The 22,503-nt window shown below is 34.4% G+C and overlaps 2 protein-coding genes and 1 long non-coding RNA gene across 3 annotated transcripts; 1 reads left to right on the forward strand and 2 right to left on the reverse strand.

Annotated features, from left to right (window-relative positions):
* Positions 1 to 510: 510 nt before the first annotated feature.
* LOC145805862 (uncharacterized) lies at positions 511 to 1,216 on the reverse strand. Its single transcript, XR_014348033.1, has 2 exons — positions 952 to 1,216; positions 511 to 822 (listed from the first exon to the last, which is right to left on the reverse strand). It is a non-coding gene; the product is annotated as an uncharacterized LOC145805862 (long non-coding RNA).
* A 3-nt stretch (positions 1,217 to 1,219) lies between these two features.
* LOC114317960 (protein FAR1-RELATED SEQUENCE 5-like) lies at positions 1,220 to 3,479 on the reverse strand. Its single transcript, XM_082900662.1, has 2 exons — positions 1,317 to 3,479; positions 1,220 to 1,243 (listed from the first exon to the last, which is right to left on the reverse strand). The coding sequence occupies exons 1-2, from the start codon at positions 3,477 to 3,479 to the stop codon at positions 1,220 to 1,222; spliced, it is 2,187 nt and encodes a 728-aa protein (XP_082756788.1).
* Positions 3,480 to 8,784: 5,305 nt separating this feature from the next.
* On the forward strand, positions 8,785 to 18,127 carry GH9C2 (glycosyl hydrolase 9C2). Its single transcript, XM_028264744.2, has 9 exons — positions 8,785 to 9,481; positions 9,757 to 9,969; positions 10,349 to 10,549; positions 15,421 to 15,510; positions 15,611 to 15,775; positions 16,070 to 16,354; positions 16,452 to 16,800; positions 17,090 to 17,155; positions 17,317 to 18,127. Exons 1-9 carry the CDS (start codon positions 9,275 to 9,277, stop codon positions 17,613 to 17,615), a joined length of 1,875 nt encoding a protein of 624 aa, XP_028120545.2. The 5' UTR covers positions 8,785 to 9,274; the 3' UTR covers positions 17,616 to 18,127.
* The last annotated feature ends 4,376 nt before the right edge of the window (positions 18,128 to 22,503 follow it).

The following is a 22,503-nucleotide window of genomic DNA, read 5'->3' on the forward strand; positions in this document are numbered from 1 at the left end:
CGTTTTTTAAGACAGTTTTGTGAACAGATTTTTAGACAGAATTTTTGTGAACCTGAATTTTTGAAGACAGAATTTTTGAAGACAGTTTTGTGAACAGATTTGTAGACAGAATTTTTGTGAACCTGAATTTTTGAAGACAGTTTCCAAAGACAGATTTTCAGCACAGTTTTTTAACACAGATTTTGAAAGACAGATTTGTGAACAGAAATTTTGAACTCAGGTTTTTGTAGACAGATTTTCAGCACAGTTTGCCCTAAACAAAGACAGATTTTCAGCACAGATTGCCCTAAACAAAGATTTGGAAACATAGATTTGTCAACAGATTTTGAACAAAGATTTTTTCAACATTGTTTTTTAAGACAAAGCTTTGGAGACAGATTTTCAACAAAGATTTTGAATAAAGCTACAGCATTCACCATTCACCATTCAACATCAACATATCCAAAACAAAATAAACATCACCATTCACCATTCAACATCACCATTCACCATTCAACATCACCATCAACATATCCAAAACAAAATAAACTCCATTAACATATCCCACATACTTCAACAAGTTTCACCATTCACCATTGAACATCAACATCAACATTAAATACTTAACAAGTTTCAACAAGTTTCACAATCAAAATACAGCAGCTCAACAAGTTTCACCATTGAACATCAACAGCAACATTAAATAGTTAACAAGTTTGAACAAGTTTCACAATTAAATACTTCAACTTCAACATCAACATCAATGTTAAATACAGCAGCTCAGAGGCATCTCCTATGCATGAAATTTGAAGTGCCTTCCAACTCTTCATGGCCATCCAAACCCTGAAAAAAAAAACAGCACCGACACTATACTTCAGTAGGACAAAATAAGCACCAAAACCAGCATTACAGCAGCACATAATCAGCACCAAAAACAGCATTTTAGCAGCACAAAATCAGCAATAAAAGTACCAAATCAGCAGCAAAAGTACCTCAGTATGTAGCAGCAAATTATTTGTTGGCCGAGAACCTGTCTGTGAGCCTTCAGAATCTTCAAACCCAATGTCATAGCCACATTGAAGTAGTGTCATAAATGTTGGTTGTCCACAATATGCCAAATTGTTTGCCTACAATTCATTCATATTATATTACGATTCATAACAAGATGCAAATGAAAAATTAATTGACAAAACACAAATTACTTGGCTACAAATCTGACTCACATTATATGTGGGATATATTAATGGAGGAGGAATTGTACCACCTATGGCAACGGAATGACGAGGAGGGGGAGCAAGAGGAGGATGAAGAGGAGTAACATTTTCATGAATACTTACATCTCCTCTAATAGATAATGGAGAAGGTCTCACGGTTGGAGCAGCAACAGGTCTTGAAGAACTCAAAAATTGTGCACGGGACTTCTTTTTAAAGCTTGCTTGCAATACCAGCTCACATGGACCTTTTATCCTTCTTTTGCCCTTACTAGTTGGATGCTTTTTCTTCAATCCTATTGGAATTTGCACAACATGATTGTTGTCTTCTTGCTCACAGGTTTGAGGTTGATCATTAATACTTACTTCTTTTTCGAGACAAAAATGTGCGCTTATCTTGCTTTCAACATGTGCACCTAATGCAGCTACTTGTGAACAACAAAAATCATAACTTTCCTCAGTTTCAGCAGCTCTACATGCTATTGATCTAAATGCGGTCATCAATGTCTTATACCGTGAGGCTTGTTTGAATTTGACGTCTACTTGAGTCTCATTCCCTAACTTGTCCGTCACAGCTTCTCCTCTTGCTTGTTTGGTCCACCTCTTCATAATGTATTGTGAAGGAATCTCTTTCAACTTCAATATTTCTCTCATAACCTTCAAACAGTGACTGCACAAAATCCCTTTCCTTTCAAACTTTGAACAACTACAAGCCAAAGAGCCATCCATCTCCATTTTCACTTTCCTTGTATTTTTCCCAATAGCATCAACAACTGTGTATAGGCTACAACCATCAATGTATTCAATTGCTTGTATGTCTGATTCAACAGAAAGAAAATACTCATCTTGAAACTCCTCAAAAATATTTTTAGTGTACACATTACCCATTTGACTCAACATTATGAATGGCGCTCGCACCCTTGGCAACCTTTGGCATAAAGCATATCCAGCTTCTAACTCCTTGTACCGCTTCTCACAAAGTACCCTTTCAAAATGCATGAAGAATTCATTTAAATTAAAATCAGAACGAATGTAATCCTTCAAAAATGCATTAAAAGATTCACTAAGTTGTGTTGTACTCATTCCCGCAGCCCATGTTGATCTAACATATGGCCAACCCCATTTTTCTTTCACCCCAAAAATCAACTTCAACCAATGATTGTCATGAGCATCATATGTATCAAGCATTTCCCCCCACTTCATTTCCCATTCATTTTCATCCTCAATATCAAACATGAATCTATTTAATACACCTTTCACCCCTTTATCTTGAAAGAGACAATTACCATGCCTTAATGCATTTTGCATCAAGTGCCAAGTGCACAAACGGTGACTCGTGTCAGGCATGACAATGGGTGTGGCCTTAGCCATTGCAGCATCTTGATCGGTAAACAAAGTTTTTGGTGCCTTTTTGGACATAGCCTCTAAAAAAGTTTGAAATAACCATACAAATGTTTCGGCAGTCTCATCATATAACAACGCAGCACCAAACACAACTGTTTCTCTATGGTGATTAAATCCCACAAAAGATGCAAATGGCCTATGCTCTTTATTTAACTTGTAGGTAGTATCAAATGTAACTACATCGCCAAATTGGGCATAATCCATGACCATTTGTGCATCGGCCCAAAACATATTCGTTATTTGCTCTTCATTGTCTAATTGGAAAGCATAAAAAAAAGATGGATTCTCCAAAGATTTTTGTTGAAAGTATTGCAACACATTACCTACTTCCCCATATGCTAAACTTTTTTGTCTTTTGGTTCTCAAGTAATTTTTTTGATCTAATTTCATAAAACCAAGAGACTGCTGCCCTCCAGCTTCCCTACCCATCAGTTCAAAAGACTGCCCTAAACGAAGACCAGACTCTGAGGCTAAGTCTAACTCAATTACTTGCGTATCTGATATCTTTCTTTGCGATGGCAACATATGGGCACAATCAAGAGATACAAGTTCATGGTTGTGTTTTTCTTTGAAATCAATCACAACAAATTTCCCACTATTGACATCCAATTTAACAAAAAGTCGGGCCTCACAACCAGTCCTAGTTTCAGCTCTAGGAGTTTTTGTCAATGGGTCTCGCTTGTCAACCTTCCGAAATCCCTCTTTGTTGCAAACCAAATTTCTAGAAATAATTTGTTTTGTTACCTTGTTCTTCTTACAATATTCCCTTCTTATGCTAAATCCCATTCTTCCTCCATATGCATTATAAAAATCGTACGCACTTTCTTCCGAATCAAAGGTCATTCCTACTTTTGGCTTCCAACCACAATCATTGTCAGGTTCCATATCCATATAAAAACGCAACTGAAAAGTAGAGGCAATCAAATGGGAGAACAGTAATTAGAAACATTACTTAAATGAACTTATAGCTTCATTCAACCACAATCATTTTTTTTATTGTTCTTCATTACCTCCAATTACAAAGAAGTGCAGGTCTTGAATGAACTTATAGACAACAATATGTCAATGGTTTAGGTGATTTTTATATCTTCCTTGTATTAATCTGTTGTTTCAGGAGTCAAAAACTTAGGGAGATGGATTACAGAACATAAGTCATTCTCTTGGTTATTGAGGTTAATGAAGTAGATAGTGGAAGTCTTGTGACATGTTCCACTCACAACAGAACAATGACAGCAAACAAATTCAAGCCTAACTAGTATCCTTCCTAACTAGTTAATGTACTGTTCCCATTAATTATTATCAAAACCTAACTAGTTTTAGATGAATCATGGCTGAGCTCTAGTGTTGTTCTTTTTTTGGCCTGAAACATGATTTTTTTTTTTTTATTAGGCTTTCCCTGGCTTAACAAGAATTTGATATTGGATGTGTATCTTTGGGTGCTTAATGTTGGCTCAATTTTCACTTCTTTTTTTTTTTTTTTTTTTTTTTTTCAATGCTAGCCTTCCTAGCTTTAAGTTTGTAATATTGTTCATGTGGGGTATTCAGGCCTGTGTTGAATGGAACTATTATCAGGTTTTCGTCTTTAGACATTTAAATTTGTGAAGGGTTTCATCTTGTATTATTAATTACTTAACAAATCCTTCTGCAGACTTCGTAGTTTTTAGTGGCTAAATTGTCTACTATGCTATATGTTATGTTATGTTATCGGCTTTTGGGAAATTTGTGCATAGGTTAGAATCAATGATCTGTTGAGATTGAATTCCTAGAGTCTTAAACCAGGATCACTAGTTGAAAATGTAATGGACTTATTATTTGCAAACTCAGCGTGGAAAAGTTCTGGCCTAATCTAGCAGATTAGTCGAAAAACACTGTGAAGCAGTTATGGAAATCATTTTCAGCTCCAGTTACTTATGATTACAAGATGAAGACAGCGGTGTAGTCTGTGTGCAGTGTCTTTGGGAGACATCAATTCTGGCTTCCCCCAAAGCAATGATCTTAAACCAAAGTTGATTCTGTAATTTTTTTCCACTCAACCAACTCTTTTATATTAGGCAATTAGATGAGGTATGAGTTTTCTTTTTTCCCCAAAGTAATTTACTTGTGTGATTTAGTGATCTACAGACTGCAGTATAGAAAAGAAGCATACAAAATCGGCAAGGCTGTTTTAATACAATGTACTAGGATCTCATAGAATTTGTTTAAACAAATTTAAGCAAATGAACAACACTAGAGCTCAGCCATGACAAAAAATGTTCCTTAATGTTCCTTAATAACAATGTTCCTTAATGTTCTTTAAAAACGTAATCAGTTTTTAATCATTTTTTTTACTCCACAGGAAGTTCCTTAATGTTCCTTAATAACAATGTTGCCCAGCCATGACAAAGATTACCTTCAGTTGATGACGAAATGGAGCTCTGGTTCGCCGGAGCTTGGTTCACCGTCGATGTTCACCGTTGATCGTTCAAGTTGATTTGCCGTCGACTTCGCCAATCGCCAGAGCTTGGAAGAAGGAGGGAAAACGAGCTTCGAAGAGGAGGGAAAATGGAATGGGAGGGAAGCTTTGTGCTGGCACCGCCGATCGTTCAAGTTGATTTGCCGTCGACTTCGCCAATCGCCAGAGCTTGGAAGAAGGAGGGAAACAGAGCTTCGAAGAGGAGGGAAAATGGAATGGGAGGGAAGCTTTGTGCTGGGTCGAAAATCAGAAATTCAAATTTGTTTTTTTTTTTTTTTTTTCTCAGCCGTAGATCTTAAAAGGGCCACGTGGCCAAATCGTGACCCTTGACCGGAGGATAGGAGGGAGCTTTGGCTGGAGAGGATCCGGACTCCACCAATACCACCTCTAGTAACCCCTTCAGTTCTCTCTACCTTTTCTGTCTCACTCTTACAACCCCTGTTTTTCTCTTTCCTTCAAATTCGATAACTCTTTCAGCCTTCCCTCACTCCGCGACTGCAACCCCTATCTCTCTCTCACATTCGAATCTGATAACCCCCATAGCCATTCCTACACCCATCTGTCCTGCCGTTGTAATCTTGTCTACTTATTCCCTTCAAATCCGGCAACTTCTCCAGCCCTTCTTACCCTTCTTCCCTTCGTTGCTACAACCTATGCCCTTTCTCACTCTCTTTCTCTCTCTCAATCTTGCATCGCAAGTCTTAGAAAGCAGCAACGACGAATTCCCTTCGTCGTTGCAACCTCCGTCCCACTTTTCCATTCGAATTTGAATCCCTTGCAATCTATGCCCCTTCTCTCTCTCTCTCTCTCTCTCTCTCTCTCAATCTTGCATCACAAGTCTTAGAGAGCAGCAACGACGAAGAAAAAGAAGAAGAAAATATCAGAGAAGTGGCTTGCTGAAGTTGGACAGAGTTGCTCTTACTTTGCTAAAAAGAAAGGAAAAAAAAAAACTGCAGAAGGACATTGTTTTGTAATGTATTACAGAGAATTCGAAATCTAGTATAATGTTTTTTTTTTTGTGTGGTGTAAATAAAAGAATCAGATAAATTACAAATGCATCCTTAAGATTTGTTTAAAACACAAATTATTTGTTGTGATTTTAAAATTTACATTTGGCCCTTTCAAATTTTTAATTGCATAACAAATGATTTCTTTTATTAATAAATCATAATGTCAACGAATAGTTTTTAATAATATAAGAAATAAATTTCAATTTAAATTATTTTACTGTTGTATAGAAAATTAATTAAAAGTTTTATTTTTTTTTATTAATTCTATCAAATAAGAAAGAGAAAATTTGTGATAGATCCAATCTAAGGAGGATATAAGGCATTAGGTCCAGTGAATATTTTTTTATTGTTGATAGGTCTACATTTTGTGAAATAATTTGGTGAGAAGTCATTTTGTTAGTTTTAGAAGAGATTTTGTTTCCAATTTTATCCCTGAATTTATCTGTTATGTTTTCTTATCTGTTTGACTTTTTTTTGACTATCTGTTCAAATTTATATATATATATATATATATGTTCAAATTGTTTAACTATCTATTCAAATTTATATCTATCTGTTGAATTTTTTCCTGTATGTTCAAACTATATATATCTATCTGTTTAAATTTTTTGACTATCTGTTCAATTTTTTCCTTTTATCTGTTCAAATATTTGTTCAAATTTTATTATATATTCAATTTTTTCATTTATATGTTTAAATTTATCTATTCCAATTTTATTATCTATTCAACAACAATAACAAATCTATCTATCCAAAATCTAACAACAACAACAACAACAATAACAAATCTATTTGTTAAAAATCTATATCTCTTTCTACTACCTGTCTGTTCAAATTCAACAAGCTTGGATGATCTTTCCTCGCCGAAAAACCACTCACTATCTATTCAAACCAAACATATGGATCTGCAATATGTTTCATTATCTACAACAACAACACATCAACAATAATAACAAAAACACATCATCATCATTAACCAACAATTACAAAAAATAAATATATAAATAAATAAAAATTATAGAATCTGACGCCACAGATCACAACATCACAATAGCAAAAAACATGTAAAAATAAATAAATAAACCTAGGTGTCAACTTAGATCTATGCACGACCTAGGGTCAACTCAGATTGGTTCCATCTATCGAGATTGAACATCTAAATTCCGATCTCTATCGAAGACATTGAAGAAGATTGGCGGAGCTTATCTTCTCTGATCTTCTACAATTGCAAGATCCAATATAAACGAACAAAATACTTATTCAATACTACACTTCCCGAATACAAAGCACATGATTCCAAAGAGTTCTTGCCTTTTATTTTCTTTTTCTTTCGTGTTCTTTGCAGCCAAAAAGGTGTTAAATTAAACACAACCGAGAACTTCACCAATTTCAATATTCACAAAACTTGAAACAAAAGAAGAAAAAATAATGAATCTAAATAGAAAGATGAGTACTTATAGGAGACGCAATGGACAAACCAGCCATACGCCAAAATATGTTGAATAGGGAAACAAAATAGCTTTGGAAGAATCATTAAAAATCAGATCTACAAGACTTTTGAAACCCTAGAGCCTCAAAAACAATGCTCTGCTAGTCGCTCGAAAGATCTTTGACAAACCAAGCCCAAGAATTCGAGATGCAAAACGAAATTGATATTTGTAGTTGAATCTGGGAAAGAAATGCAAATATCAAGACATCGAACAAACCTAAGGGTGAGATCTGTTATTGTGGTGGGCGAGATCATATCCTAAGGGCATCGTTGAGGATAGCCATTATGGGAGATTCCAAAACCCTAGCTGGTTGATCTATGCCTAGGGAGAGGTGAATGAAGAGATGTCGGTGGTGGTGGTTCAGATCGGAAAAGACAAAGAGGAGAGAAAAGAGAGAGAGCCAAATCCGAGATGGGAGAGAGAGAAGGCGTCGTCACATAGATCTCGTCCTCTCCATCGCCACTGTCTGATCTGCGCGGTGGAGGATTGGGTACCAGTGGTCAGCGGCGATGGTGGAGATGGCAGCAACTAACTTTGAGGAGAGAGGAAGAGATCTAAGTGGAGGAGGAGATCTGAGTGAGAGAGGGTTTGGAACAGTCGGTGATGTGAGAGAGAGAGAGAGAGAGAGAGAGAGATCTCGTTTGGGAACAGACTAATTTAGTAACTTTTTGGCTATTTGGCTAAAAAGGTAGGTAAAAAAAATTTGTATGTTTGGGATGACTTTTTGGCTAATTACGAAAAGATGTGCAAAAGTAAAGAGAAAAGAGAATCTTTGACTTTTTGGTATGAGTTGTTGGCTTTTTGACTAATTTAGTAACTTTTTGGCTAATTGGCTAAAATAGCCTCTTGCCAAACGAGGCCTCAGTGAGTGAGAATGTTTGGGACTGATATATTTATAAAAAATGATATTTTGGTCATTTTACTTGAATTTGTCTGTTTGAACAAACTATTTCAACGTCTAAATCTTTGACCAAATAAAATTAAAATTTGAACTTTTTGAACCAAATACTCAATAAAAAATTCTACCAAAAAGTATTTTTGCATTTCTTGTTTGGGTGACTCTGAAACCTCATAAACTCCCATTTAACTGGCCTAGTGTCTCTATCTAGTAGTAATTAGATAATCGTAAACTAATTAAGTTCTGATGCACTTAAAAATTTAGCTAATCTGATTCCCTGATTGTCTGCAGTAATTTCCTGCTATACAAATCACTACTCTCACGGTAGAGTCCACACCGAACCATCCCAGCGAAGAGCCGAACAATCCCACATGGCTCTGCTTTTCTCAACCGTGTACAATCAATCTAATAAAAAATATAATATAAAATAAATACCAAAAAAAAAAAAGAAATTTTTTTTTAAAAAAACCTACATTTATTAGTCTCTGCCAATTTTCTGTGCAATTGGTAACTTCCTCCTCTCCCCTCTCCTCCTCCTCCTCCTCCTCCATATATAGTGGCTTTAGCTCTTCCCCTTTCCACACTCTTTCCTCTCTCTCTCTCTCTCTCTCTCACTCTCACTCAGAGAGATCACTCTGTTCTGGCTGGGTTTATCAGAAATTTTAGCTGATAAATCATAGCAGCATTGCCATTTTGTTTACATATATATATACACATACAGCCTCTAGTCCAGAACAGATCCATACCTCTCCTTTGGGTTTCTTAATTTACAGGAGATTTTTTTTTTCCCTTTTTTGAAACCGTAAATTTTGTGTATTTTGTTGCTTATAATGCAGAGGTTTGTGAGACTCTGTTTTATGGCTCCCCTGTTTGTGCTTCTTGGGCTTCTTCCTTTAGCTTTTGGTGGCCATGACTATGGACAAGCTCTCAGTAAGAGCATTCTTTTCTTTGAAGCTCAGAGATCTGGTTACCTTCCTAGTTCTCAGAGAGTCCAATGGAGGGGTAATTCTGGTCTCAATGATGGCAAGACTAATGGGGTATGCTCCTCTGTTCTCTCTTACCCTGTGGTTCTTTGTAGTTTTTTCTTCTAATTACTAAAGTTCCATTTGGGCATGTGAAGAACTCATTATTATATAGATTTTCAATTTTATTTGCTAGAACTATTTTGGGTTTTTTTTTAATTTATTTTTTGGAATTAGAAATACCCATTTGGGATAAGACAATTACAATTCATGTATGATTTAATTTTAGAGAGAAAAATGGAATGAATTGGTTGAAATGTTTTGAATTGGGGTTGGGGTTGTTGTTGCAGGTGGATCTGGTAGGAGGGTACTATGATGCAGGGGACAATGTGAAGTTTGGGCTACCAATGGCATTCACAATTACAATGATGTCATGGAGCATAGTTGAGTATGGTAAGCAAATGGCTGCAAGTGGAGAGCTCAGTCATGCCATGGATGCTGTTAAGTGGGGCACTGACTACCTCATTAAAGCTCATCCCCAACCCCATGTCCTCTATGGAGAGGTATCAGAATCTTCTATCTCTTCTTTTAAAGCTCAACTTGATAGCATCTAGTCGCAGAGTATGCAAGTGTGCTTTATCAATTTTTTGTTCTTTTGTAAATCAATTTATAGCTTACAATCCACGAAATACCCAATTTATTTTATTTTATTTTATTTATTTTTTATCAACATTTGAGATTGCTCTGTTTTTACACAAACCCATTAAATAATTTTAACTATATGCATTATAAACTTCAACCCAATTCTCAGAGGTTGGTAAAAATTTGTGGGTTGCTTTTGTTTGTCCTTTTCAATGGGATTATGAACTGTAGATGAATATTTGTTTAATTAGGAGTACTTTTTGGGGGGTTTGGTGGTAACAGAGTTGATTGTGAATTTAGGTGGGAGATGGGGACACAGACCACTACTGTTGGCAAAGGCCTGAGGAAATGACAACCTCAAGGCAGGCCTACAAGATCGACCCAAGCAACCCTGGATCCGACCTCGCCGGCGAGACCGCAGCCGCCATGGCCGCCGCCTCCCTCGTCTTCCGCCACTCCAACCCTTCCTATGCTAATGAGCTCCTCACCCATTCCCAGCAGGTCTCTCTCTCTCTCTCTATATATGTTCTATTTTTTTTTTTTTTTGGGGGGGGGGGGGGGGGGGAGTTTGAATGGAATGGTGATCTGCTAACTTTCTTATGGAATGGTAAATTTTTTTTAAATGATGTCACATGATTTTATTTGTGATATATTTATTATTGTTTTTTTTTACATACTTATTAAACGTGGAAATAAATATTTTGATAGTGTGATTATTTTATTTTATTGTAGTAAATCAAAGCCTACTTAAGGGCTTGTTTAATTGGAAAGACTATAGTAAATGATTGTGATTATTAATTTATAGGACTCAAATTCTATTATTTAATTACAAATTTTATTATAATGGTTTTACCTTTTTCTAATTTTGCATTTCTAATTCTACCTCTAATCACATGGCTCACTTCCGTATAAAGTGGTTCTATTTTTAAGAGAGTTTATTGATTATTATTGTTTGTTACTGTATTAAAAGTGCAATTGGGGGTAATGAAATGGGGAATGAGACATTTCTCATTTTATTATTCTCATTAGATTCTAATGACTATTTTATTCAAGAAAATTAACAAATTTTTTAATCCTATAATTAATAATATAAAATATACATATAATTAAAATTATATATTTTTATATTTATTGTAAAACAAAAATGGATAAAAGAAAATTATATATTTTATTAATTCAACTAAATAATTAATCTTAAAATAATCTTATAAATTGTTAATCATACTAAGGTCAAGTTTGACAAGTTGAAAAAAAGTCAAAAAGTTATTCAAAAAGTTAAAAAGTTATCACTATTTATTAAAAGTCAAAAATTATGGTTGCACAACTCTCAATTTTAATTTTTTCCTATACACTAATTTATACAATTTTTTAATACATATTTTTCCATGAAAAGTCAAAAAATTAACCCAAACAACTATATTTTTTTCTTCAATTTTTTAGTTCAAAAAGTCAAAAAGTGTACTTATTTAGAACATCTCAAACAACCCCTAATTAAACAGGTCCTAAGATCGGGAAATTATTCAATACTCCCAGAGCACCACGTGTCCATACTCCAAACCAATTACCAATTAGTTAGTCCCATATTATTCTCACATTCCCAACATAAATCGTAAATCTTTGTATCACTCCACCAATCAAAATCTTATGACACACCAAGTGTCCATACTCCCAAACATCACTGTGATTACTACTTGGATGGACCGGAGTGTTTAGCGGCACTGACCGTGGCCGGTCTAGTAGTGTCAGGCCAAAGTCGTTTAGGCCGGCGTATGTTAGCGAAATTCTGAGAGTGCTATACGCAGTTACGACTACGCTTTTCTTATGTCAGGCTGGTTGTTGCCGGTCCAGGTTAGCAGAGGCCTCGCATTTATGACACAAATCTCATGGACCCACGGATTATTAGCGTATGGCGTATATTAGCAAGATTCCATTGATATGATGTCAATAGTTGAGAAAGATTATGGTTCAGACTTGCAAGAGGTGTTACGCTTTATAATTAAAGAAAAAAAATTATAATTTTATATTTTTTAAATTATAATTAAAAAAATATAATCAAATACTATATGGGATATAATTACATATCTTAAAATAATATCATAATTAAAAAAAAAATTAATTATAATTAAAAAAAAATGACGTAACTAAAAATATATATGATATGAGAGATCTATAATAGAATTTTCTAATATAATAATACTAAAAATATTACACTCTATTTTTTTATTGTTATTTTTAAATATGGAATGCACTTCCCTTAATGCACTAGACGGTGGGGGTGCATTTGTGAGAATTATATATGTAAATTTGGAGTCAATCTCGTAGTTATTGGGAATGTTGGGCGGAGATTATTTTAAATTAAAAATTACTAATTAAAAAATAAAAATTAAAAGCATTTCTCCCTTAACTTTTTAAAAATTAATTTTTTATTATTATAATTTTTTAAATTATTTCCATCTAATAAATTACAAACAGAAGTTGTACCAAATAATCTAATACAAACTTTCAAATTAAAATAAGTTATAAGTTGTTTCTATAATTCTCACCAAATACCACTATTGTGGTATGTTTGAAAAAAGGGTAAATTAAATTTATTTTTTTGAGGTTTGGGGTACATACCCAAAAAAAAAATGTGGAATGATTTTCAAAGAATAATGAAAGGGGTTGGAGAGGGGTGACGAGGAAGAAAGGACATGAACGATAAGAAAGGAAAGGCGACTGGAAGGGAGGGGACAGAGGAAAGAGGGAAACAAGAAGTCATTATGTTAGTTAAGTTGTGTCAATTGATTTTAAAAAAAATGAAAAAAAGGAAGGGGTTGTATTTGAAAACTGAGTAAGCATGTGAGTTGAAAGAATAATAGGTAGGTAAATAGAAGTTTACAAATTGTCTTTTGTAGAATAATTTTGACAAAGAACAATACATTTAACACGTGTTTTGAAGACACAAGTAAAAAGAAATAATAATAATAATAATAATCACAAGATTTTTTTTTTTACTGAATATAATATAATATCTGAAACACTCTTTAACTTAAAAATAAAAAATCTTGTTAATAAGTATTTTAGAAGCACAAGTAAAAGACAAAATAAATGTGAAATTCGATATATTCCTTTATTAATTTTATTACACTTATTTAAAAATATTTTTTACAAATAATAGATAGAGCCATTTGTTAACATTTATCATAAATAAATGAGAATGATAGCGTATGGAATCTTGACGCCAGAATTCGTCGTCTTATACCCCTTCGTTTTTTCCTCCTAATGGTGCAAAATCAATAAAGGTCCCGTTTCGTTGAACCGCGCGAAAGTAATTATAATTTATAACTTAACAGTTTATAATTTATAATCGTGAATATAAATTGATTTTTGACTTATAAATTAAGCTTCTCCTCTTCCACTCAAAGAATAAATTAATTTTTGACTTACAAAAAATTATTAAACTGAACCAAACACATCAAAATAACTTAAATTAAATTAAAAATTAAAATAAATTAAAAATAAATCCTACCAAACAAGACTAAAGTTATCCAAAAAAAATTGAAGTAAAATCTTTGGGGCGCATATTTTGGATCAGCGACTGGCGGGTGGGGACACTTGAATCCGTCTATCACGCATTTTGTCTTCCAAACTGTACACGATCTGTTTACTCCCTTGGGTTTTATTTTGCGTGTGTTAATATATTATCTTATTTAAATTACATATCTCTAAATCATATTAATTTATTTTGATAAGCAGGGTAAAAGTTAATTTTTTAAATTTTAAATTTTTTAAATTATATCACTTTTTTATTTTTTTAAGCATCTTTTCAAAAAAAATTTAAAAAAAATAAATTTTAATCAATTTCTCAAAACAATACATCATTTTAATCCCAACTCATATTTTGTAATTGGTAAAAAAGATAAAATTTATAATTTTAAATTGAGTGATTATAAAACAGGAAGGGACGTGACTGCCACAAAACGCCCTGGAAACACCAAATAATTTTTCCTGGTTTCGATCGTCCACGTTGACGATCTGTAAAAACCGATATTGTCCCCAACCCATCACGTGCTAACTGTCGGTGGTGCCTCCTATTATGGGTCGACCCAACCTTGATGTCTCGTATGGGTCGAATCAACCCTCATCGGTTCTAATTTCTTGGAGTCTGAACCAAACCAGTTATAAAACCAACTCAGATTAGAATCATAGGGATTGTTTGGGATGTCTTAAATAAGTGTACTTTTTGTCTTTTTGAACTAAAAAATTGAGGAAGAAAATATAGATGTTTGGGTTAACTTTTTGACTTTTTATTGAAAAATGTGTAATAAAAAATTGTAAAAATTAGTTTGTAGGAGAAAATTAGAATTGGGAGTTGTGCAGCCGTAATTGTTGACTTTTGGTGAATAGTGTTAACTTTTTAACTTTTTGAATAATTTTTTGACTTTTTGACTTATTCTGGACTTGCCAAACTTGGCCATAGTTTACGTTCAGGATTAGAATTCTAGTTTCACTACAAAACAATAATAATAATAATAATTGAAAAATATATTTTTTATTTTTAATATTTGAACAGAACAAAGAAAGAACTAAATATTATTTAGTACATGACGTAAAATTTAACTCAAACTTAATCGCAACAAATGCAAATTAAATTTAATGAGATTTCTTTTATCTGAGAAATTAAATGGAATCAAGTCAAGTCTACTATAATAGGCGAATTAGATGAATGTATATCAATAGAAATAGAATTTTTCATAATATATATAGACATGTTCAGCTCTTGGATTGGTTTGGTATAAACTAATCTTATCAGGTTAATAATAATTTAAAGATTTGGAATCAAACGAAACCAATGTACTAAAAACCCAAACCAATGCAACCCAAAGGGGTCAAGTTGGTTCGTTTCTTCAATTTATTTGGTTAAAAATCATGTTTATTTTATAATTGAATTTTGTTAATATTGTAAATTTATAATTAAAGATGTCTAAATATTTAACAGCTTATCAAGATTTAAAAATAAAAAATAATTCATACCAATTGAGTTAAGTAGGTTTGTGATTTTAGAATTTTTTTTTTTTAAGACTAATGTTGTGTTTGGTTGGCGGATTTAAGGAGAGATTTGGAAAGGAAAATGGAAAAGGTAGATGAAATGTGAATAAAACATGCTTATATTTCATATAGTTTCACACACTTTTTTCCTTTTCCTTTCCAAATCTCTTACCAAATCCTCCAACCATAAGAGTTTAGAATAACGCATATATTTTTTTACTATATAGCCTTCTCCACTCCAACATATAGCCACCCCACTTCTCTATCCAATTTACCTTTCCATGTGATTGATATTGCCGTACTTACCCTTTGGTAATTAAACAAACTATGTTTTCTTTTTTCAGCTATTCGAGTTTGCGGACAAATACAGAGGCAAATACGATGCCAGCATCACCGTGGCTCAGAAGTACTACCGATCTGTCAGTGGATACGATGTACGTGATCACAACTCCTTTTGTGTTACATTGCCAGCTATTATTTAGTTGTGTGTGTGTTTTTTTTTAAAATGATGTGTATATATATATATATATGTAGGATGAGTTGTTGTGGGGTGCAGCATGGTTGTACATGGCAACAAACAATCAGTATTACTTGAGCTATCTTGGCAACAATGGTGTTGCTCTTGGTGGGACAGGTTGGGCCATGACCGAGTTCGGATGGGATGTCAAGTATGCCGGTGTTCAAACTCTTGTTGCCAAGGTAAAATTTTTAGACCTCGTTCATTCAATTTGCTTTATTTGATTCATTTGACTTGGGTTGCTTTCCTAAAAATTTGGTGGGTCTTTTTTTAATTTATTTTTATTTGTATTATTATCAATTGGTGGGAGATAATTACATCTGGATAATCGTAGTTTAACAACCGATTCCGTTATGCGTATGCAATTTTCCCTTTCAGTCAGCACGTTAATCAGTTACTTGGACCTAATGTGCTTTAATCATGGTTGGATAATTCTTGATTGAGAGCTAACAAACAGTAAAAATTGTATTTTGCAGTTACTAATGGGAGGAAAAGCTGGTAATTATGCATCAGTCTTTGAAAAATACCAGCAAAATGCAGAGTATTTCATGTGTTCATGCCTCGGAAAGGGCAACCGCAACGTTCAGAAGACTCCCGGAGGCCTTATTTTCCAGCAAAGTTGGAACAACCTGCAGTTTGTGACCAGTTCTTCTTTCCTCCTTACTGTTTACTCCGACTATCTCACCTCAGCTGCGAAAAACCTCAACTGTGCTTCTGGCACTGCCTCTCCATCTGAGCTTCTTTCATTTGCAAAATCTCAGGCAAGGACAAACTTTGATCTTATCTTCTACTCATGCCCAATTTAACTATTTTTTGTTGGAAGTTTTGTAATTATTGTAGTGTTTTTAAACTGTTTAGGTGGACTATATTCTTGGAGACAACCCAAGAGCTACAAGTTACATGGTGGGTTATGGAAGCAACTACCCAAGTCAAGTTCATCACAGAGCTGCGTCGATTGTGTCCATGAAGGTTGACCCTACATTCGTTACTTGCCGAGGAGGTTATGGCACTTGGTTTAGCAGGAAGGCAAGTGATCCAAATACCCTAACCGGTGCTGTTGTTGGTGGACCTGATGCTTATGACAACTTTGCCGATCAAAGAGACAATTATGAGCAAACAGAGCCAGCTACATATAACAATGCTCCTCTTCTTGGCATATTAGCAAGACTACATGGTGGTCATAGCGGCTATAACCAGCTCCTTCCAGGTACATATCTATTCTATTATATAAAGTCTATACATGAGTTGGTGGAGGTTTAGTTTTCCCAAAATACCTTTGATAACTGGTAGCTCAAATTCTGTAACTTCTTACCTCATGTAACTGCCCAGATCAAAGACACGACAAATTTTGCAACTTATAATTTTAACAGCACACCACACACGGCTAGTATATATAATATACATGTTATGATCCAAAATTTGTTAACTTCCATGAAGTATAAAATTAGGACTCCAATTTTGTGTTACTCATAATGTTCTTTAAATTTGTTTTACAGTGACCCTTCCAGCTCATAAAACCCTGCCAAGCCCAGCTCCAGTACCCAAAAACGCACCACCACAAGGTATTCTTCATCCCCTTCTTCAATGATTCGATGTACTTCAGTTCCTTATGCAAAGAATTCAGATATTTAACCATTGGGGTTAGCCTGGTGGTCGGAACCTCTGTATCTTACCAGGAAGAATTCAGATATCTATGTTGGATTAAGAGGAATTTGTTTTGCAGGTTCGTCTTCTGTCCCCATTGCCATTGAACAGAAGATGACAACTTCATGGAATGCCTACGGCAAAACTTACTACAGATATTCAACAATCGTGACCAACAAGTCTGCTAAGACACTGAACAGTCTCAATCTTTCGATATCCAAGCTATATGGTCCTCTATGGGGCCTCACAAAGTCCGGTGATTCATATGGTTTTCCAGCATGGATCAACTCTTTATCTGCTGGAAAGAGCCTCGAGTTTGTTTACATCCATCCCGCCTCTCAAGCTGATATTTCAGTCTCAAGCTACAATTTGGTCTGAGGAAATAAGAGGTTCACACGGTATTCTGAAATTTGTAATGCAAGATTGTGCAGCTATACAAGATGTGCAGTCCAGAAAGGTCTTTCTTTTTAGTAGTAATTTTTCAATTACTTGTTGAATTGGAATGAGTAGGTTTCAGATAGACTTACGTAAATAAGGTTGAAGATGGGAGGAAGAAAGGAGTGAAGAGACAATTAAACAAGTGTGCTCATCCTCTTTCACCTCCACTTCATTGGTTACATATATAGATTTGAGAGAGAGCAGCAGTGAAAGAGTGAGAAGTGAAGAAAATCAGTTGTTGATGAAATCGGAGTCTTTGTTTCTTTGTACTTCAACACAGCTTTGAATTTTATTTTTTCTTTCCATCTTTTGTTTTTTCTTTCTTTTAATTTTTTATGTTGTGATATTTTAAAGTTTGCAACATTTCATATTTGCACTATAAAAATAGTTTGTGTAATGACAACATATGTCTCTATTCTTTTACTTTAATTGATGAATTCTGGTTTCTTCAATACAAGAACCTTTTTTTTTTTTTTTTCTGGGTAATTAGTTACCCATGGTATCTCTTTTCAAGTTTAGCATTTCATATTTACCAGGATGAATATTGTGATATGTCTGGTTTATTGATTAATTAAATAACAAGGGAACCCAAGATTGTAGAGGAAGCTGGCTAGAAGATATACTTGAAAATAAAACATTTTCATCATTTTTTGACATGTAAAAGCTAAAGGACAGAGAGACTAACAAGCAAATGACAAATGAGAGGATAGAGCATTAGCAAACCCTTATGATTTTAAATTTGTGGTGCGATGAAATATTGCTAGATACATAACCCACAATATTGGAGAGTGGTCAACCAAGGAGACATCAAAATAGTCTAATGAACATCGATATGGACGTAGCCCTGGGGCAAAAACCAAGGGGAGGGGACTAAAAATGCAAATAAATTGGATTCGGAGAAGGAAAAAAAAATGAACCGGACCATGTTTATTCTGTTCATATGGCATTCTTAGTCGGAGGTCGTGGTTTAGGTGTTTTTGGACAATTGCCACAACCAGTGAAGGGCAAAGTGTTGGAGAAATTTTGTTTTGTCCAATATACCATAAATGCTAATATCACAGAAAATATAAAAACATAACGCAAAAATATAAATTAAAAATAAAATAGAAAATATGACATGTGATTATGAGAGACACGCCATTGTTGTCGTAAAATTGTTATTGCCTTCTCAACCAAAATTATTAATAGACAATAAACAATTTCAAGATATAGTTCAAAATCATTGTCCATCCTCTGCTTATTTAATAAGTTTAACGAACCATTTATGATCAAAATTGCCCATAAATAAGAATGAAAACAATAGGAATGAAATACATAAGAAAGGGAATATACAATCTGTCTTTTTTAAGTGGGTAAAAACATAGAATCCCAAAGGCCTTTCATAGACTTTATAGTTACTTTCCATAGAGCCACAACTCTTGATTGTAGTCTTTTACAAGACACCAATTGGAAGTTTTGAAACTTGTGAAAACTCCAACACAAAGCTAACACAACTCCTCTCCAAAATTACCACCAAGGCAACATTTAAGCCACTATGCTAGTTCAGATAAAAAGTTTCTCTGTACTTGCAACCACCAAAACTTTTTGCTGTACAAACAACGAAGCTAACACACACAGAAAAAAGGGCCACAGTGAAAAGGATGAGAATTTGCAATTTTTTCAGCTCAGTTTATTCAGCACAAGCATTATCTAATTTTGTCCTTGTTGCTCTTAACAATAGCCAACTCGCCTAGCATTGCCAATGCCTCTACTTCTACTACAACACTTCAAAGAACCTGCTCTAGCCCCAACCCATTACAAGTGGGAAAATAAATAATTCGCCCTACTTTGGACCTCCATCGAGTTAAGAAAACTGATCCCATTCGAAGCATGACATGTTAAAATTGCCATCTTTTTGTTAGAAAAATAGTACCAAACTATATGGAAAATATAATTTAAAAATATGTAAATGATTTTTGGGCAAAATCAAAACTAAAATAATCGACATAATAACGTAACAAAACTTACAGTATATAAATAGATAAAACTTGATCAAGTCAAGTGTGTGACATTCTTTCCTTATGACGGATTCGTCCTCCTACCGGTGCTCAGGATTCAATGGACGTCTATCTCCCAGGATACAACGATCCATGTCTTCCACTAGCAGCACTACTATTGCAAGCATAACGAACTTCGCTGTACATGCACTCTCTTTATAGAAAAATTAGACTCAAGAAAATATGAAGAATAAATGCAAAGATGAAGAAGAAATGACGAATTCTCTATCCAAATTGAAGTGAGGGAGATGGAATTTATAGATTCCTCCGTGACTCTTCAGAAAAGTTGTGATCTTTCAAAAGGACACACTCTTTCATCTCAAGAGACACAACCGTTGGAATAAATTTTAATTCAAATTTTCCAACAATCTCCCACGTGAATGAAATTTACAAAAAGGACATGCAACAACATGTAGACAAAGAGAGAGTACATTAAGGAAATACCCTACATCGGGATAGGTAGGTTTTGGCTTTGAACCTTCCCTAGTGAATACCCATTAGACTTATTAGCTAATCAGTGGACGTGATGCCTTAAACTGTTTAACCATTTGTTTAAGCCAAGACAATAGAATTCACATAGAATATCTCCAGACACAGCTTAGTTCTTACGGTTGTGCCCGTTTTGGCCTTGGGCATGTCTTGGTATTTCATGAATGCTTTAGAAAATTTAGCCTTATCAATTCTCATAGAAGCAGCCCCTTCACACTCATACAGGTGATCCTTATTTCTAGTCTCTTAAATACTCCTCTTGAAAGATACCCCTCTAGGGTTTTCAAGATATAAGTGATCATTAAAAGCATAGCTTACCCTAAGTCCCCTACATACAACACATGTTGCAGATATCACTCTCATCATAGGAATGAATAGGAGATAGACTCCTTTAGTGATTTCTGGCGAGCCACACATAACTCAGTTGTCTTTTTTAACTTAGTTCTTGGGATCTCCAGTAATCTAAGTAGGGTTACCATTATGTTGATGACATGATGGTCACATGAAATGATCCTAAAGAAAGAAAGGCTCTACAGAGTTATTTGTCCAAAGAATTCGAAATGAAAGATCTCGGTCACTTGAAATAAAATTCTTTTTCCAAAAGCAAACTTCAGATTGTAGAGATTTTAGGAATTATCTATTATGATTGTTTCCTATTTGTAGATTAAGAAAAAGCTCGATTGTTTCCTATTTTTATATCGGTGGATTAGGAAATAGATTGATTGTAGCTTTGATTATAGGAATAGCTCAATTATAAGCCTTACTACTTACTGGTGATCCATCTCTATAAATAAGTAATTGTACAATGTATTGAATTAAGATGAATAAAAATATTCTTCTCAAAGTCTGATTTGTAAGTTGGTATCAGAGCCTTGAAAGAATTATCATCATCCTTTCATTGAATCCATATCACCATCAAACCATGGCCAAGTCAGATACTGAAACATCTGGCACCAAGTCTTCTCCCATTATCATTTAATCCGAAGGCTTATCGTTCAATGCATGGATTGTACTCAATGAGACCAATTATGATATATGGTCTCAAATCACGGAGATGCATATTGCTGAGAAAGAGAAACTCTCCTTTATTCATGGCAATTCACAGCCACCAATTGAGACGGATGATAGATATGAGAAGTGGTATGTAGATAATCAAAAGGTCAAGAGATGGCTGTTGATTTTTATGTCCCCAGACATTCTGAAGCAATACATTCGCCTACCCACCGCTTGCGATATTTGGAAAGCTCTTTCTCAAGTTTTTTATGATGGAGCAGACGAATTACAAGTATTTACCTAGAACCAGAGGGCCTTCTCTGCCAAACAGAGTGGCAGAACACTCTCTGTGTATTATGGAAAGTTAATTGAAATTTTTAGTGAATTGGATCATCGTGATCAGGTGATCATGAAGAGTGAAAAAGATGTTGTATCCTATCAGAAATCAGTTCAACGACTAAGGATGCATATTTTTCTTGCTGGATTAGATAGTGAATTCGAACAAATCCGTGGTGAAATTTTGAGAAAGGATCCAATTCCCACATCAAAGGAATGCTATGCACTAGTCCGCCGTGAATATGTTCCACGCGAAACGACGAATGTTAAACTTGGAAATTCTGAAGCTTTTGCCATGGTGACTCGAAACCGTTCTAATCAAAATTGGCCTTCTCAACACTAGCAGGATTGACTGAAGCCCGTTCCTCCTAAGTCTGCTATTGGTGTCGATAAATCTTCCTACAAATGCATTCACTGCAATCAGAGTGGTCGTACCAAAAATCGATGCTACGAACTTGTGGGGTATCCAAAATGGTGGGATCATAGCTGTGATTCACAGAAGAGGAATTCTAAGAAGACCTCTACTGCTGCGGTTGTTGAAACAAAGACAAAGAATAATATTGTCGAAGCATTCTCAGCATTAGCAGCAGCGGCAGGTAATGGGGGTGTTTGGTGAAGCTTTTTTAAGCCAACTTATGGCTTCTGGCTTTTAAAAAGTTATTTTGGACTGTTTGGTTAAACTTATTTCAAACAGCTTCTGATTCTAACAACTTATTTTAAGTCAAAAAAGTTGATTCTGAGAAGCTGCTCACCCCTTGCTTCTGATTATCAACTTCTGCTGTGGACATGTTAATTCACGGTTATACTCTTAGATTTTTTTTATTTTTTTAAAAAAAAAATAGAAAAGACCCAAATGAACTATAAAATATTATTATTATTTTTTTATGAAAAATGTAGACAAATAATGAATAATAAAAAATAAAAATTAATTGAAAAAGTTACTTCACAACTTATTTAACAAACACTACTCACCA

This window comes from Camellia sinensis, chromosome 13 (assembly GCF_055761805.1).
Source record: "Camellia sinensis isolate YWXY chromosome 13, ASM5576180v1, whole genome shotgun sequence".
Taxonomy (NCBI): Eukaryota; Viridiplantae; Streptophyta; class Magnoliopsida; order Ericales; family Theaceae; genus Camellia; species Camellia sinensis.